The sequence below is a fragment of the Meleagris gallopavo genome, chromosome 13 (assembly GCF_000146605.3).
Source record: "Meleagris gallopavo isolate NT-WF06-2002-E0010 breed Aviagen turkey brand Nicholas breeding stock chromosome 13, Turkey_5.1, whole genome shotgun sequence".
NCBI classification, from domain to species: Eukaryota; Metazoa; Chordata; class Aves; order Galliformes; family Phasianidae; genus Meleagris; species Meleagris gallopavo.
The window spans coordinates 10,750,863-10,769,969 of record NC_015023.2 but is presented as its reverse complement, the minus strand read 5'-3'; the positions used below and the strand labels follow the sequence as shown (position 1 = coordinate 10,769,969).

Sequence of the window (19,107 nt, the reverse complement as noted above, 5' to 3'; positions counted from 1 at the left end):
TTTTGTGGTGTGATTTGGTATTGTGCAGTGCAGGATGACACAGACACCTGAAGTAGACATGACCAGCTCCAAAATGTCTTACAGCACTCTTAGCTTGATGCTAGGTCTGCAGTTTTCGGTTGTAAGGACTTAAAATGTTGAAGAGTTTGAGAAGAGGAAGAGAAAGGAGTGTGTAAAAGGAGGTCATTCTTCCTGGTAAGAACACAAAAACTGATGGAAGTGCTCTGTGGGTTTTGTTTAAGGCTTGTTGGAAAAGTGAAGGAGTCCTCAAGCAGTCACAATGCTGTTCTTAGTGGTAGGGAATTACATGTTTCCCATTTAAAAAGCATTAAACATTCAAATAGTGCTTTTTTTCCCCACTCTCCTCCCTTTCTCTTCTGTGTGGTTGTGCTGTTCCTACTCATTTATTCTGTTCCAGAAAGCATTCTGACATCAGGCTGCATGAAGAATAGCCAGTATGAAGAGAACAAATCAGTCCAGGCAGAAGTGCAGAAGCATCAAGAGCATAAATGTGAATTAAGGGGTCTCAGTGTGTGCTCTGCGTTCCATGCTGAGGCACTGGCTTCCTGAGCACTCCAAGGTAGCGCTGTTAGGAAGAATCCCTCTAGCTGTGCTTCTCTTTTGGTTTGCTGGTGTTTGGTCACACCGGAGACCTGGTCTGCATGGAAATAAGTTGCTTGTTGGTTTGTGTTGTTTTTTTTTTGGCTACATGAGCTCTGGCCTCATTTCCTGACCAAGCTGCAGTCTTGGAAATCCTTGTGCTAGCACAAGGAGTAGTTGAGGTGATGTGGGTGGGAATGAGTGGGCAGTTAAAGGCTTTGGCAGCATGAGCCCAAGTGCTTGGAAAATGAGGCTTTATCCTGGTGGAAAAGTTTGTTGGTGTTTTGTTTTGCTTTTATTTTCCCCTCCAAAGTTGAGTGCCTTGATGGAATTTTCATCTGCTTCGAAATCCGATTGTAATGATACTCCTAGGGCTTGGTCTTTCAGAATGCTTTGAGCTTGAGTCCAGGTGGATTAAACAGCTTAAAACTCTATCATGAGGGCCATTGCCTAGGGTTGATATTGGTTTGGTTCTGTTTGTGTCTGTTCTAACACTTACTAATGCAGAGTAACTTTCCTGAGATCTGTGATTCAGGAGTAAGGATGACTTAATTTGGGCTACAGGCATTTGTCTCGTCCACCGCCCTTGTGCCATAGGTGTTCCCAGAACTCCTGGAATTTCCTGTCTCTGCTGGAAGGATGGTAAACTACACTTTTCCAGCGGACAGCCTAACATTAAACCAGCTGGCACTGACCTTGCTTTTCCTTAATGCATCGGGGTGTAATTTGTGGGTGATTAACAGTTAGAGCATGCAGAGCTGTTGATGGGGCAGGAAGCATGGTACCATCCCAGGGATGAGCACTGCCTGCTGTGGTTTGAAACCCAAATTGGGCAAGGCATCACTACTTAGTGTTTGTGCAGAGATGAAAGCAAGCAAGAGCTGGTGCCCAAAAGCTTGTTCGTGGGTGGTACTTCATCAAGATAAAGCCCTGGAGGAAAACAAAATCCAAACACTGTACCTGGTTATGAAGGCTCCAGGCTGCCCTGAAACTTGTTGCACTGCTCTCTTCCTGGTGGAGCAGTACCTGGAGTTGCTGTTCTGATGTCATGCAACACAGCATCACGTGGCTGAAGCACACTGTTCTGGTCATTGGTTTTAAAAAAACACCTTTATTTGCTTTTTGCAGTTTGTTAGTATCCTGAATGAAAGCCTCAGTCAGTGTGTGAAGGGCAAAATGACCACAAGTGCTTGCTGATTAAAATCATTAACCTCTTTCAAAGTCTGCTGCAGAGTTAGGCTTTCCCTTTTGTGCCACTGGACTCCACAGGCTGTTTGGATCTGAAGGTAATATAATAATACATTGAGAGCAATGGCAGAGTATTTTAGTTGTCCCAGTGATCTTTTTGTGAGCCCCTTCATTGCTTTTACATTATGAAGAACCATAAATGAGCCAAACAATGAGTTCTTCTGTGGCTGTTACTTTTAAATTGTAAATCTTTCCATAATTTACATTGGATAAAATTGCATGTTTGCCTTTATGACTTGAGCTGTCAGATTAGTAGAACAGAATACCTTTCTTAATGTATCAAAAAGGGAAACATCTCAAAAAAAAAAAAAAAAATCATGTTTTCCTTCTCTCACTAGAGTTGTCTGTATGGCAGAAGACCTGATGTCAACTTGCGAGGCTATAGTAGCAGTTATTAGAAGAAATAAGAAAAAATAAAACCAGTTGTTAGCCAACAATGGAAGGAGAAATTAAGGAAGAATGGAACAAGGCCTGACTGAGAACAAGAAAATATAATAAAGTTGTCCCAGCTACCTTCTTCTCGATGCAGCCTACTTTCTTCATGAAGGCTCACCGTGTGAAGCTGAAGGAAGTTAGCTGCAGCCCAGGAGACTTGACTGCACGTGGGAGTTATTGTCATAACTTCAGCAGTTTCCACGATTTCAACAATTCACTTCATTCTCTTACACTTTCCTCTGTCTGATAGGCCATGTTTATTAAGGCATAGTCATCAGAGTGGGTTCTGGAAGGTCTGTGAATCAGTGGTGTGTGCTACTCAACAAGTGGTGGTGGTGGCCAGAAGTTCTCCTCGCTTTGCATCATCATCTCCTGGGGCACAGTGAGTGTTCAGAAGAGCTCTGGTAAAATCCCTGGGCAGGAACAGCAGCTGGGAAGATTACTTTCATGTGTTCAGGACGTTTGGAGATGTTGTCTGTAGAGGGTTTGAGTTAGCTGTAGGATGGTGCTTGGGATGCACTGTAAGCCTAAGTCATTGCCCACAGCGCTGCATCCAGGGAGATGGACTGACTTTGCTATGGAGGATTTAATAGGGCAAAAAGGTAAAAATCTGGGTAACATCTGGATGAAAACATGCTGCCTTCACATAAGCAGATAACTTTGGTTCACAGTTGGCAACTAGCTGTGTGAAATAGTGTGTGGTTTTGATCACAGCTGAATGCTGTTGATCTCAGAGAGGAAGGTGCCCACAAACTGGCTGCGACCTGTGGGATTGCATGATGGCTGAGAGGAAGCAGTTTCACTCTTAGGCTCGCTCAGTGGATGGCAGGATGGCACAAATGCAGGGCCACAGCTCAGTGCAGCCACCTGGCTTCAGGGACACAGAGCTCCTGCTGCTTGACGTGGGGCTGGCACTGTTAACCTACCTCTGTGTCTGCCCAAGCATTCCTGTGGGGGATCACATCAGGAATTGTGTGTTCTATCCTAATTAACCATTTCTTCCTCTCTTGGTTTTCAGCTGGAGTGAGTTATTGATCGTGTTCATTGTGCAGGTGGGTGAATTACTCTGTCAATGCAAAGGAAGGGAATGGCAGAGGAAGAGGTGAGAGCAGCTTATTCAGCAGCAGTACGGTGTTTTCCTTCTTGAAGTGATTGTGAAACAATTGTGCAAGTTTAGAATCTTGTCTCCTGTCTGGTTAATGGCAGAAAGGGTGGTTTCCTCTGGATGGTAATTTGGCATAGGCACCCACTTACATGCTTTGAGTCGTTCCCTGGAAGAATGTGCTCTTCTCCCTGCCCTGTTAGGGAGGCCAGCCTTCAGCACAGACAGCTTGGCTGGGTAGCAGCCCATAGGACTGCAGGCACCATCAGAGCTGTCTGCCCACACCCAGTCCCTTTGTGGGTCAGTACTTAAGGAAACCATCCTTCCATACCTTTACACTGATGGCTCTTTACTTCAGCTGTGGCTCCTTATGCATTTCGTGGCTTTCTCATGTTGAAAGGCTGTTTTTTATACAGAGAAAAGCCATAAGCATAGTTTGGCCAGGTTGGATGGGGCCCTGGGCAGCCTGGTCTGCTATGAAATGTGGTGGCAGGGAGGTTGGAGCTTCATGATCCTTGAGGTCCCTTCCAACCCAAGCCATTCTATGATTCTATAAAGATTCGTGCTTATTCTCTATGAAATGATACAAATATTTCTCAAAGTAGTTGCTTAATAGTGAATCAATGGGAGTGCCTTTGAAAAAGATAATTAAAGCTGTAATAGATGTTTATCAAGTAGTAGGTTTGATTTTATTTTCTTTTAATGTTTTCAGTGCCAGTGTTCTGGATGGCAGGAAGGAAATGAGAGCAGCTGAAAATGGTTGTAGCACTCATAACCAGTGGATACGGGATTTAATGCAGCAGGCAAACAAAAGCTCTGTTTCCAGCATGAGAGAATTCCTTGATAAACCAAAATTCCCAGTTTCTCAGGCATGCCAGATTTGCTACCATCAGCAGGTGTGACAGCACTGTGAAAACAGCCTGCCTCGAGCTGTTCTCATCAAGTAGCATGAAGTTTGATAGGCCTGTCTTCAGGAGGAGAAGATTCACCGATTCTTAATCCAACACAGCTTTAAGCCTTTGCGTGGGTTTTATTTATGATTGAATGCTTAAGCAAATCTGCCCCTATTCATCTTTTATATTTCTCTGAGCAGTTAGCAACAAATGGATGAGAGCCTCCTATGAGATTTCAGTCTTTGTGCATATAATCTGAGCTCTGGTTGAACTCTCAGCTCTTTGTACCGCTTTCCTTGTTGTGAGAGGATTTCTTGGGTTCTAGTGCCACACTGTGGAGAACAGGGATTGGCATACACAGAAACTGAGAGCGTGAGGCTTTGGGAGGAGGTAGCACCTGCACGCAGTTCGTATTCTGGATTTGCTGCCTGTGTCTTTCTGTTGACAAACTTAGGAATCTTAGTGACTATGGCACCATGGTGCAAACTAAAGATAAGTAGTGAAGAAGCAGTAAATGCTGGCCAGCTGTAGCATCTTAATAGAAGCAGTGCTGGGATAGCCTGTGTTTAATGCACTTGGGCTGGGTGGGAGTACATTTCTCTCGAGCAACCTTTTGATTTCTTTCTTTGGAATAAGCTGCCAACTTTTATCAAATGCACACCTTGACTTATTTCTGCTTGTTTCAATTTTTTAGGTAGGCAACTCATTTAATTACTAAAACAGGGTCTGTTCTGCAGGCATCCCAGTTTTTCATCCAGTGAGTTGGGTTATGGCAGCACAGCTCACCGGTTTGTGGTGCTGTGTCTCATTTAGAGTCTGTTGAGGGCACGTGTGTCAAGAGCTCTGTGGTGAGAGATGCCCATCTGTAGGGTGGGAGACAGAGCAGGGATGGCTCAGGTGAATGACAGCACACTCCTGTGTCCTTTGGCTGAAGTCTTGCTCACCAAAGCAGCAGCCTGCCTTCCTGGTAACCTTCCTGACACCGTAAGCAGCATGCTGAAATCTTTGGATGCTGATAACCCGCTTCCTGGGGACACGGACATCCTGGTGTGTGACCAAGGGGTGCTGCTCCCTCCCACCCGTGGAGCTCCTGCTGTGCAGCATCTGGGAGCTCACTCCTAGGTGCCTTTACAGGTTTATTTCCAACTTGAATGATGCAGTTATTAAAGAGAGCCTTAGGAGAGCCCCACCTGGACTGCTGGGAACTGGCTGTGCTGGTGTCAGAGCTGCTGACCTCTGCTTTGTTCCATCAAGTGGAACTGCTGGTTCTGCAGATGGGCTTGTGCCATTTTTCCCTCATCTGCAGTCTTGTTACCTCCCACCCAATTTATCACATTCTTTTCTTTAGCTCTGTCCTCCCTTCCTTTGGGAGGATGGAAAAGGTGAAGCCTGAAAAGGTTTCTCCTCACACTTGAGATCACTGAAAGACCATTTGCTCGGATGGTTTCACCCTTACCAGAGGGCAGGGAGCAAAGCTCTGTTCCTGTGGCTGCTGCCTGGCGTTCAGCTCTCACATCATCTTGTGTGCTTCAGCCGTGTGTCTGGATGGGCCGAATGCTGATGGGTGGTGAAGGAAGAGGGCAGCATCCCTACAGGGAGGCACATTGGGGCCATACGGCAGCATCTGTGGGTGGCTGATGCCTCCTGGGAAGCAGTATAAACAGTGAGACCACGAGGATGTGGGTGTCCCCAGTGGGAACAGCATTGTTCTGGCACCTCTGAACCGAACCACCATCCCTCACACTGAAGTTAGAGCTGGGCATGCTGTGCTCGTCCTGCCTGACGAGGGCACTGTGCTCTCATTCAAGGATGGGAGCCCTGCATTGCTCTCAGGAAACAGGCCTCGCTGCCTGGATCCTTTTTACTTCCTTTGCAGGCGTGGTAGGAGAAACTTAAGCATATAGAAAACAAGTAAGAATATAATTGGAGAAATTTCTAAACGTAAGAACTGAAGTCTTCATTCTTAGTCCTTTTTCCTCCTGAAAAAGCTTTGCAGTTCTCAAGCTTAATGCTTCATGTCAGCTCTTTGCCTGGGACAGTGTGTTACTTTTGTGTCTTTAACATGTATAGCCAAAGACAGATTCTGATTCTACTAATCTAAATGAAGTGAAATCCTAAGGAGGCTCAGTAGAGAGTGAAATTACAGTAGATCTTGCCTGTGGGATTTGCAGTTCTTAAGAATTGAGACTGCATCTCACTTAATACTTCTCCTTGCTTTCCAAATAACTGGTGGGGGTGTCTCACTGCAGACAGCATCCTGTGGTTGCCTTGGTTTATGGTGGCAGGAGGCTGGTAAGGAGAAATCCTTTCGGTTCTCAGTTGGTCTGCTGGATGTAAGGGCACTGCAGCGCCTCGGTTAGGCCGTTTGCCTTTCAGGAGGGTTTGTGCAGCTGCTAAAAGACACGGGATGATTCCCAGCACTCATTCTTTTGTTTTTCCAGCAGGGAGGTGAAATGGAAGGTGAAGCAGTCGAAGCCATTGTGGAGGAATCTGAAACTTTTATTAAGGGGAAAGAGCGAAAAACCTATCAGAGACGCCGCGAGGGAGGGCAGGAGGACGAGGCTTGCCATATAGCACCCAACCAGGCAGACGGAGGGGAGGTGGTGCAGGATGTCAACAGCGGTGTGCAGATGGTGATGATGGAGCAGCTGGATCCAACTCTTCTTCAAATGAAGACTGAAGTAATGGAAGGTGCCGTGCCTCAGGAAACGGAGGCTACGGTGGATGACACGCAGATCATAACGCTTCAGGTTGTTAATATGGAAGAGCAGCCTATAAACCTTGGAGAGCTTCAGCTGGTCCAAGTACCCGTTCCAGTGACTGTACCCGTTGCCACCACATCTGTGGAAGAACTTCAGGGAGCTTATGAAAATGAGGTTTCCAAAGGAGGCCTGCAGGAGGGAGAGCCCATGATCTGTCACACCCTGCCTTTACCAGAAGGCTTCCAGGTCGTGAAGGTGGGTGCTAACGGTGAGGTGGAGACACTGGAACAAGGGGAACTTCAGCCACAAGAAGATCCCAATTGGCAAAAAGATCCAGACTATCAGCCACCAGCCAAAAAAACAAAGAAAAACAAAAAGAGTAAGCTTCGCTACACCGAGGAAGGCAAGGATGTGGATGTCTCTGTGTACGACTTTGAGGAGGAGCAGCAGGAGGGTTTATTGTCTGAGGTCAATGCAGAGAAGGTGGTGGGCAACATGAAGCCACCTAAACCAACAAAAATTAAAAAGAAAGGTAAGCTGCGAGTCCATTTTGAAAATGCGTTTGTTGGGGGGGAACCTTGCAGTATGGTCGCAGTGACTCAGTAGATGCAGGAATAAAGCAGACATGCCAGTGTCCCTTGCTGCCTCATTTAATAGCACTCAGTTCTGCTATTTCTCAGGCACGTAGGCTGCAAAGGAGTTCATTTGCTTCAGTGTGATGCTGTGATATTAGTATCCCCATATAACTACAGTTGAAAAGATTCTGTTTTCTGCTCTAATACATATTTAAGACTTTGCGTACATGTTTTACATTAGGAACCAACAGTGCAGTTAGCTTTGTGATTTTTTTCTTTTTTTTTTTTTCCCTAAACAAAGTGCTGGATAGGGTAAATGATGTAAAATACAGCAGTATGTACTTTCCTTTTGGGAAATTTAAACCTGTAAATTAAGGAACCCTTTTCAGTGTGGAGCAGGAACATTGAGTGCTGGCATACGAATGGAAAATTCAAGCCAAACTAGTCACTGCCTGTGTTCCTAAGGATGTACAACTGGATGTAATGGTACAAGATTGTTTCTCACATTAGCTAAACCTCCACAGTGTTTCCTTTTCCCTGCTGACCTATTATTATGTTATGCAGTAGACCACAGTACTCCTAAGTAAAGATGATTTCCTTCATGGCTAGGTGTAAAGAAGACATTCCAGTGTGAACTGTGCAGTTACACTTGTCCACGCCGTTCCAACTTGGACCGCCACATGAAAAGCCACACTGATGAAAGACCACACAAGTGCCATCTCTGTGGCAGGGCATTTCGGACAGTCACGTTACTGAGGAACCACCTCAACACTCACACAGGTACTCCTGCTTTTGCCTGCTTTGTTTGTGGGATTTGCTCTGCCTTTAGAACAAAAACAAAGTGATCTTTCTGGTTCCAGTTACAAAACAAGCTAAGGAAGAATCTGTGCAGTGCTGCTGTTCCTTTCTCATGAATGCAGGTGTTCTCTGCCTGGCCAGGTCACGTGCAAACCTCATCTGTTCTATACACAGATTTTAAAAAGCCAGCCCTGGATCCTGCAATGAGCTTAAACTTAGAAAAAAAAATAATAATAAAATCCAGTTGTGTTGGATGTTGGTAGTTGTATCCTAAGCATTGTGTGGCCATTGCTTCCTGCAGAAAAGTAAGATGAAGAAAGAAGCTGGAGCTAAGAATGAGAGAATTGAAAGCAGAAGGGAGGGAGAGAGAGGAATAAAAGGGTTATAAAGTACATCAGTATAACTTACTGGTATGATCTGTAGAATACTTCTATTGCTCTTACTTCAGTTCTAGTGTACAAAGGCAATTAAGCAGTGATGAAATTTAAATGATCCTCTTGTGACACTTCTGCAGGAGAGTAGAAAAAGCAATAGTTCATATCCCTCGTTTGCTCTGCCTGCTGTGCCCACGTTGTGTCTAGCTGAGCAGTCTGAGGTCTGTGAGTTACTGAGTGATGTGAGAATAAGGGAGTTTGGTTCCTTGTGGAAGGGATATTCAGTCCCTAAGAAGATCTTCAGTTCAGTATTTATACGAAGGTCATATTTATGTTCCATTCAGCTCTCTAATCTTTTGTACCATGCAAAAGACGGTGCCGTATTTTCTTCTGTTACTCCACCTGAATGCCTCCTTCCTTTTTTGCTGCCCGTGCTCAGGTACTCGCCCTCACAAGTGCCCAGACTGTGACATGGCCTTTGTGACCAGCGGGGAGTTGGTTCGGCACCGCCGTTACAAACACACCCACGAGAAGCCCTTCAAGTGCTCCATGTGTGACTATGCCAGTGTGGAGGTATGTCAGCTAACTGGTGCTGAGGTGGTGTTTCACTAAATAAATCGGTCTTGAAGAAGATGAAAGGAATTGTAGCATGCTCCGTGTTGAAGGAGGCAGCCCTCTCCTATGTAGGCCATGCATTTAGAGCACAGGTGTCCTGCAGTTCTAGGGCTGTGCATTTGACATGTTGGGGTGTCTGCAGCCGAAATTACAAGCCTTTGCTTCAGTCCTGAAGCAAAAACAGCTTTGCTTATATCAGACAATTGCCTAATTTACTCCAGAACATGCAGTTCTGCTTGTTCGCTCTATCCTGTGCAGGACTGTTACTTGTGCTTCAGGACAGCCTTTATATTGTAACAGAAATTACAGAGCATGGTAGAGAAAAGAAATCTGAGCTAGGTGAGAGATGTGATTTAAAAAATGCAATGTGTGCAATGGAAGGTCAGTGGGTAATGTTAAGTAGGGAGGTCAGTCTTTATCTCCGTGCTGTGAGTTCAGTGCTGTGGTTTGAATGTCAAACTTGCAGTGATACTCCTGGTATGAATTCAGACCAAATTTGTTTTAACGTGAGCTTGTGCTCCCTTGTGCAGACAGCAGTTCTCGATGTATGCAGCATGCTCATACTTGAGTAGAAAATGACTTGGTTCATGTCTTCTGGATAAAAGCAGGAGAGAAGTTTTCACCTTGTTGATTGTAGATCTAGGATTGTTTTTACCAAGTTGATCATCTCACTCAAAGTAACTTAGGAGAAAGCACCCTCTGGGGAGAAATAAATGGTGAGGAGGACACTATGCTACCCTTTGTCCCCACCTCCAGAATTCCTTAGGTGCTTGCTCTCCCAGAACACTTTCCTGTGTCTCTCCGAGATAACTTCACATTTTAGCATCTCCTCAAATTTACATCAGTGAGGTGAGAATGAGGCTGTGTATGAGTGTGCATTGAATGTGGGAACAAGCATCAAGCAAGGCTAGGAGCATCATTGGGAAGTACAGCGGGAGGGGGAGGTTATGTGCAGCATGAGAATAGAATTGAAATGTGCTTGCCTGTGTTTGCTTTATTGGCAAGATAAAACGAAAATCAGTCACCTTAAATTCTCAACTGCCTTGTTGTGCTTTCAGAAATCAGACCTGCTCAAATGCCTTTTGTTCCTTCAGGTTAGCAAATTGAAACGCCACATCCGTTCTCACACTGGGGAGCGTCCGTTCCAGTGCAGCTTGTGCAGCTATGCCAGCAGGGATACCTACAAACTGAAGAGGCACATGAGGACCCACTCTGGTATTGTTGACATGTTTTTTAATTTTGGTGGCTTCTGTGTTTTGGTGTCAGAGTGCTGAAACTGGGTGATATATGCTGACACTCTTAATTGGCAAAGTAAACGTTTATTTTATTTCACGTAAAATCTTTATCATGGTTTGTAGCTGAAAAATACACACTAATTTATAAGCACCAGTAAATACATAAGCCAGCAGGAATTACTACTCTGAGAAGTGAGCTTGGAGGATTCTAATTTCATTGTAAGGTAATAAAATACAGCCACTTGTAGTAAGCAGAGAAGAAATTTCTTCCCTTATTAGTGCTCCAGTTGAAGATGAGCCATTTTCAGTTTCATGCTCAGCATGTTTGCAAAAGCATCTCATGCGTGTAGGGCATAAAGATCCTCAATTTTTTCTTTGATGGAAATAGCAGTTGTGTTTAGCACAGAGTGTTGGCTGGAATGCCAGGTTGATTATATGGCTAAAATTGAAGCGGGGGGGAGAACTGCACTTGTGATTTGAGTTTTTCAGAAGCTCTATCCCTCAGAAAATCTGCTTCTGCTTGCTGTTTTCTGGCAGCCTGCAGGTAGGTCCTCTCTGCACTTCCTCCAAGTAAGGATATTAATTTAACTGCTGTGCTTAAAGAGTAGACTTGAGTTTCTTTGTAGAAAGATGCGTACAAGAACAAAAAATTCTAGAGAAAGAGACAGAGTTACTATTTCTGCCTTCTGTCTATTGCAACTTTCTGAGAGCTTGAGGCTGCTTGGTTAGATTTTATTTCAGTAAAAGCACTTGTGCTATTTCTTTTCCTTCTGCTACTGTAGGAGAGAAGCCATATGAATGTTACATCTGCCATGCTCGCTTCACTCAAAGTGGTACCATGAAGATGCACATTCTGCAGAAGCACACGGAGAACGTGGCCAAATTTCACTGTCCTCACTGTGATACTGTTATAGCGAGAAAGAGTGACTTGGGTACGTACCTCAGAAATGTGCTCCTCTGTTGGAAGTGCTGCAGAAACCTTTTCCCTGAATTAGAGTTCATTTGACCCAACTGCTGTCTGCTTTTTAACCTAACAGTTCTGGTAGCTGTACCAAACGAAGCGCAGGCTTAGATGTGGGGTTTGTAATACATGCTTAGCTTCCCATAATTGCTGCAGACTGAGGTTTTTCTGTTTCTTTTAACCATTTGAAAGTGTAGGATGCATTCCAAGCATACAAGGCAAGTTATTTGCAGGCCCATAGGTGTGGACTGAAAACACCTCTTAGACATGAGGCATTTATTCAGGCTAGCATGTGGATTAGGTCTGAGAAACCAAAGGTCAGTTGGCTTGACCTCCTGCATATTGGAGGCCGTTACATTTATCCACATGCATCTTCACCCAGCTAATGGGCTTGAATGTGAACAAATACTTTCATTTTCCAGGAAGTGGAGCTGTGTGCTACAGACAGAATAGGAGAGACACAATTGCCACAAAAGCCCTGAGTCCTTGCAGTAGAGAGTGTTATCTAGTGAGCAGTACCCAGTGATTCCAGCAGGCAAGCTCTCTGATGTACAAGAAGGTGAAAAATAATGTCAGCCCAGAGCAGCTGAGAAGGAAGAAGCCACCATTTGGCAGAACTTTCAGTCTGTAAGCAAAATACCAACCACGTAATGGAAAGGCAGGCTGCCTTCCAATTAAAACGAATGAGGAGTGCTACAATGAGGGGTGGCAGCCAACTGCTGTCAGGTGTCTACCAGAGCAATCGGAACTGATTTACAACAGAGAAAAAAAAAACCTGATGTTAGCAGTGAAGAATTTCTCTTCTAATAGCGCTTCAGTCTACAAAGGGCTGCTTTGTGCAGCTGTGGTGTGCTCTCAGTTGGAGTGTTTTGAAGAAATGACTAAAACCTCTGTTGGGGATTATCTGCTGGTATCCCTATTGCCTTCTAGCCCTGTCACTCTGACTTCTAATCCTGCAGAAAATCCTGTTTCTGAGTGTTATTACCTGGCTTCTGACTGAATTCAGGCAATTCACAGTAGAGTGGTCTTAAGTGGCTTGTGGACTGTTTCACTTCTATAATCTTTGTGTGTTGCATAAGCATTGCTGGCAAAAATTCGTGTTCTGCTGTCCTCCAGGAGAGTCCTTGTGGATGTATGCTGACAGAAGCAGACCTGGTGTCCCTGTTGTCTGCTCTGTTTTGAGGCTAACGTACATTGTTTGAAAAATCCATTTAAAGTGCTGCTTCGTTTGCATATAATTTGTTAACTTAAATTACGTAGCATAACATCAAACCCTTTATCACTTGGAAATGCACTGTGCCAACAGATTGCTACCAACTACTAAATCTAGAATCTTGTGGCAAAGCTTGGCAGAGAGATTTCTGCCTATAAATCGTTCTGGTTGCTTTTATTTGTGAGTCTTATTTCTTTGGCAGAATTCTGAATTAATGGTTCACTCTCCCGACTTGAACCCAAGAGTGCGTGGAGGAGAGTAGTGCCAAGGGACCGTGGGCTGGATTTTCCACGGAAAGCCACGGTGATGAAAGCCTCTGATTCTTTGCTCCTAGGTGTTCATTTGCGAAAGCAGCATTCCTACATCGAACAGGGCAAGAAGTGTCGCTACTGCGACGCCGTGTTCCACGAGCGCTACGCCCTCATACAGCATCAAAAGTCTCACAAGAACGAGAAGCGCTTCAAGTGTGACCAGTGTGATTATGCGTGCAGACAGGTAAGATGTGCTGCTGGCTTCCCTCGGGAGCTGCAACTCACAAAACGTCAGGGAGGAGTCGCAGCTGTGAAGTTGGTCTGGCTGTCAAGATGAAATCAGCTCTCCCTTTCTGAAGGGAGTGGGTGAAGGAGGGTTCGGGGGCCTTGCCTCTTGGTGTGGTGCTCGCCTATAGGGAGCCCCTGGAAAGGGGGTAAGGCACAGTGCTGATGTATCTGTTGATAAAGAGTTGGTAGGAGTCTACGGAATGGGAATAGCTAGGATTGAATGTCCTGTCAGTCAGGATGTACACCCATTCCTGCAGAATCACCTTTTTCTGCTGCTACTCTTAACCCAAAGTTTTGGGCTCTTCCTGGCCAAAAATCAGCTCTTCTGTGTCTGAGTTCCCAGGTTACTTTTCTCGTCTTGCTTGTCCCTCAGGAGCGGCACATGGTCATGCATAAACGGACCCATACTGGAGAAAAGCCTTATGCCTGTAGCCATTGTGATAAAACCTTCCGTCAGAAACAGCTCCTTGATATGCACTTCAAACGATACCACGATCCCAACTTTGTCCCTGCTGCCTTTGTCTGTTCCAAGTGTGGTAAAACATTCACTCGCAGGGTAAGGGAATACACTGTTCTGAATTAACATTTTTTTGTTTTGGAGTGGAATGAAGGCTGGTGGGGAGGGGGAACAGAGGGAAGGGTGGTTGAGGTACTGTACTGACATTTTAAATGCAGCACTTGCTTCTTTCTGGGAGGACACCTGAGATAATTCAGAACTAATACTGTTACGTATTGAGATCAAAAGCAGTGTGAAAATTCAACTTCATTCATAAAAGTTATTGAAATGAGCCATTTTCGCTAATTATTCTTCCTTTATTAAGAAAAAACCCACAAACGCACACAAAACAAAAAACACAACAAGTAGGTTATCAAAAATATGTTTATAAATATAGGGCCAGAGTGCTTGATCTCAATTTCAATGCATGCTTTGTTTTTTTTGTGTTTTTTTTTTGTTGTTGTTGTTCCCTTTCTTCCATGGAGTAGAACACAATGGCCAGACATGCTGATAACTGTTCTGGCCTAGATGGTGGAGAAGGAGAGAATGGAGGAGAGACAAAGAAGGGCAAACGTGGCCGAAAGAGGAAGATGCGCTCTAAGAAAGAGGATTCCTCTGATAGTGGTAAGGAACAGAGCAGTACATACACCTGGGATTCACTCTGTTAGCTGTTTGTTTGTCCGTTTTGTAGGTAACTGGTAACTGAAAGGTGTTTATATGGTTGGTAAGCTTTAAAAAACAACAACAACAACAACAACAAAATAACAGTATATGATCAAGTACAGAGATGACTGCCTGTAGGGGACAGCACAGTTTCTGCCATCCTGTCCTCTTCTAAAGGCTAAGTAGTTGGGAGGGGGGAAACACAAACACTTCTGTAGCCCCTTGCCTTGCCTGCACAGTCCCTGTTCTTCCTGCTTTTGTGTGTGTTTTCAGCATCCCGAAAGAAGCAGTGTGTTTCTCTGCTGTGAAATGTCATGTGCTCCTCTTCTCTGCTGCAGGAAAGCATGTGGCATGTCTGAACAACCAGCCCCAGTGTTGAAAGGCTTGGCTGCTTCTGTTAGGAAAGGATGGGGGCATCCAAGAGAATGATAGAGAGAGTGCTGGTAAATTCATGGGCTGTTGTGAAAGTCCTGAGCAATTACAGGGTTCAGGGGGCTGTTGGTGCCTTCCACCTGACATGTCTTTGCACGTGCACTGATGTTGGGAAGATGGCTGTTGAGGGGCACCTGGCTTGCCAAGTCAAGTGCCAAAAGGTGAATTAAGTGCAATTCAAAATAGAGTGACTGCTGTCTACAGGCTTCTCCAGAGCAGGGAGGCAAACTGTTTCTGCAGATAGACTCCTTGCCTTCACTGAGGTATTCTTGATGAAGGAAAAGCTCATAGTCGTTCTTCCTGCTGGAAGAAAAACCATCATATCTTCAGCAAGAAAATCCAGATGGGGTGTAAAGACCAACCAGATCAAAGATGATTCTCCTAAAGTAGTATTGCGAAGCAGTCTTTCATCTGAAGTTCATTTTGTAATTAATGAAGGGATGTAGGTAGGGAACGTATCTGAAAATCTTAAGTGACAGACAGGTTTTACAGGAACTTGGACAAATGTGGTCAAACTGGTGGTTGTGCAAACCCTGACAGCAAAACTCTAACAAGAAGTCATTTCTTAAAGTCATGTTTGTACAGATATTTGGGAACAGCGTGGTGTAGTCCACTGCATCAAGCGTGGGTAACTAAGAGTTCATGTAAAACATGGCAGTATTTAGGGGACAAAGTAAAATAACCATCTTGATAGAAACTAATTAAAACCAAGCGATTCTGGGAGTGTCTGCTTTTAACGTTTGGTTTGTAGGCTTCTAGTGAACTTTAGTTGATACGGTGGGTGTGGGCTGCAAAGCAGTTTGTGGGGAGGCTGGTCACAAGTCATGCTTGGTAGGTGAGCTGATGGATCTTGTGGCTCAGACTCCCTGGCTGACACAGCTCCTGCAGCCTTAGATGAGCTGCCAAATTTGGGCTGACTTCCTCAGGAGTCACCTGATGGCAAAGCAATTCACCAGAATGAGCTGAATAGCAGTAAGAAAGCAGTTCTAACTACGTTCAGCTTTAGCATTTGGTGTTCTTATCTCTTGATCTGCAGCTTCATGAGTTTCTACAACTTCCACATTTTCTAGAAAATGGTGAGCAAAGCTGTGACAAAACAGGCCCTTGTGATGAGTCACCTTGCTCACATGCAGGGCGTCCTGAGCACGTTGATGGTGCTAACCATGGTAACTTTACGGAGTGCTTGGAGGTGTAAGGTTTGGAGTGATTAGCTCAGTTAACAGTATAAAAGCTGCAAGAAGATACAGCTTGCTGTGAGGCTGTTGGAGTGGAATCAGTTCCAAAATGCAATAAGATGCAGTGCTGGATGGGAGCTGCATGGCTTTAAAATATACTGCAGTGCCTTGGGGAAGAGGTTCTGGGGAAGATCCTTTTGTTCACTGGTTGGTACGTTGCTGTTTGTCAGTGGCATTGGAAAGCACAATGTGTCATCTACAGAACTGTGTTCACCTCTAGTGCTTAAGAAGCCCCCAGTTCTGTGTGGTCCTGTCACATTCAACTTAAGATTTTCAGTTCCTGGACATAAGTTCCATTTAGGGAGCTGCAGTGCTGGTTTCCTACTCGTTTAGCAACAACAACAAAAAAGACAGATACGGCACTGTTGTTTCTTGAGGGCTGGGACTTGCTTTTGATCACTCTCGAGTTCTAGAATGTGTCATAGAGACACTGAGGTACCTGCTGCCAGGTGAAGTCTGTTGAAAAATATATCCAGGTGGGACTTCTGGGATCTAATTGTTCCTAATGAGCATGGAATTGCCCTGCAGCCCGTTATATGGTCTTCCCATCCTGCCACTGTCTCTCTCAGCTCCTTCAGAGGAGCTTTTATTGCATAGCCTAACATAGAAATAAAAAAAAACTTGACTGAATGGCAATTCCTTGCCTCTAAGGTGAGGTGACAGACTGACATCCACGCCACCAGCTTCTTGGCAGAGAAAATTTGCATTTTGTTCTGACTTGACTCCTTATGGCTGAGGATTTGGTGGTTCTCCTCTGTAAGTGGGTATTTCAGTCTTGTTTGAACTGAAGTCTGACTTGATCCAATGCTTCTTCTAGAGGAAAATGCTGAGCCAGATTTGGATGATAATGAAGATGAGGAGGAGACAGCAGTAGAAATTGAGGCTGAACCAGAAGTTGAGCCAGAGGCTCCTGCACCACCTCCCAGTAAGAAGAGGAGAGGGAGGCCACCAGGCAAAGCTGCCACCCAAACAAAACAATCCCAGCGTAAGTCACTTGTTAAGCTGCTTGAACTGCTTTTGTTCTTTGATTGGACCATTCTTATAAGAGAACTTCTCTCAATGAAGCTTATTTAAAAAAAAAATTGAAAAAATTGCACTTGTCTGTGCTTTGCAAAGGCTGCACCATTGGCTTGAAATGAATTGCGAGTGTTTTCTGGTCATGAGGAAGCAGGGTTGCTTCAGACTATGCAAAAAAGGAGAGGATGTTTTTTCTTCAGTATTAATCCAACTCCCAGATGTGCAAACTGCACATTTCTTTGTGTTATTGTGCAGTTACTGTTTACGTAACTTTGTACAATCACTGTGGCATTCTTAGCACAGATGAGCGTCCTTCAGGGTTGCATTTCTGAGCGTGCAGATGTAGCCTCAGCTCTCTGGAGTTCTCTTCTTAAGAAGAGAAATCAATAACTGTGCAAAGCCGGAGTTAAAAATACTGGAACAAAGCAGAAAGGGCAAATCCTTTCCTGCAGAGGGTGATAGCTCCCTGGGGCCGGGCTGTCTGCTCAGTGCTACAGGTGGCCTTCCTGCATGACAGCCTGCAGAAACTTCTCATGCCGACGTAGTCACAGGTGTGACTGGACTTCCCTCACTTTGAAGCTTTGCTCTTCACCATGAGTGAAGAGGAGCTGGTCTGATCTGCTCCCATGCACATCTCTTGTCTCATTGGTTGGCTGCTGTGCAAGATGCATTGTTTGAATATGGTCTTAAAGTTGCAGCGTTCCTACGTTTGTACTGTTAGCACATCTTCGTGCAGGAGTGAGGAGGTTCTGTACTGTGAGAGTGGGGAGGTGCTGGAACAGCTGCCCAGAGAGGCTGTGGATCCCCGTCCATCCAGGTGTTCAAGGCCAGGTTGGATGGGGCCCTGGGCAGCCTGGGCTGCTATGAAATGTGGAGGTTGGTGGCCCTGCGTGTGGTGGAGGGTTGGAGCTTCGTGATCCTTGAGGTCCCTTCCAACCCAAACCATTCTGTGATTGTGTGAAATGGAGGGTTTGTAGATGAGTGAAGAGGCTCGAGTCACTCTCCCCTGAAGTGGGAATGCCTTCGTTGTGGGTCTCACCTTCTTTTTCCATACAAAAGTCCTAAGTACGTACTGAGAAGTCATCTGATGAGAACAGCTCTGGAACTGGCTAAAAAGCTGTTGTTTTCTTCTCTCCCCCCTTTGTTTTCTGCCCCTCCAGCTGCAGCAATCATTCAGGTTGAAGACCAGAACACTGGTGAAATCGAAAACATTATAGTTGAAGTAAAGAAAGAACCTGATGCAGAAACAGTAGAGGAAGAGGAGGAAGCTCAGCCTGCTGTAGTGGAAGCTCCAAATGGAGACCTCACTCCTGAGATGATTCTCAGCATGATGGACCGGTGATGGAGGAGGACCACGCCGGATGACTGAACTGGCCTGGGCTGTGTTTAAGCGGCTCAAATCTATTTTCCTTTTACCTTTTTTCTTGGCTTTGGGAAATGCATCATTTTAGACCATTTTACCAAACATACTGGGAAATAAAACTTCAAAATGATGTTAGAATGTGATTTAACTAGAACTTGCTGTTTTATGTTAGCATTACAGGATCATGGAACATTAGGAAATGCTTCGGAGTCCATGAGGGTTTCCCGTGAGGTGCTTGATTAGTTTTGTTCTGAACTGCATTGTAAACAGGGTCCTCGGATGGCCAGCTTTACGTGCAACGAGTTTTATGATACAGAAGTGGAAGCCTTGACTAGAGTATGTGGTAAACCACTCCGGACTTTGCCCTTCCAGTTCCCAGAGTCCTTGAGCCTCCTTCTCTCAGTAGTGTTTTTAACTGTAAATGCAGACTTGGGAGGGTTCTAGACTTTTTAAATGTTTTTTGCTTACCCCCAACTGACTAGCTCTGGTTCTCCAAGTCGGCTGCACACGGTAGTTTTGGCATGCTCCAACTGGTTTCTGTCCTTAATATGCTTTGCTTTCTGCAAAGCATTTCTGTAATGGTCAAGCTTGTAAATAACTTTTTTTTTTTT

General features: G+C 44.9%; 2 protein-coding genes across 2 annotated transcripts in view; one reads left to right on the top strand and one right to left on the bottom strand.

The window, feature by feature from the left end:
* Nucleotides 1-19,107, bottom strand: part of LOC104912979 (C-factor-like) — a 100,247-nt gene that overhangs the window by 39,341 nt on the left and 41,799 nt on the right. The gene's annotated exons all lie outside the window — the stretch shown is intronic.
* CTCF (CCCTC-binding factor) lies at nt 6,720-18,671 on the top strand. The gene is made up of 10 exons (XM_010717869.2): nt 6,720-7,512; nt 8,165-8,335; nt 9,167-9,300; nt 10,437-10,557; nt 11,360-11,509; nt 13,086-13,246; nt 13,664-13,846; nt 14,275-14,410; nt 16,934-17,101; nt 18,294-18,671. The coding sequence occupies exons 1-10, from the start codon at nt 6,732-6,734 to the stop codon at nt 18,473-18,475; spliced, it is 2,187 nt and encodes a 728-aa protein (XP_010716171.1). The 5' UTR covers nt 6,720-6,731; the 3' UTR covers nt 18,476-18,671.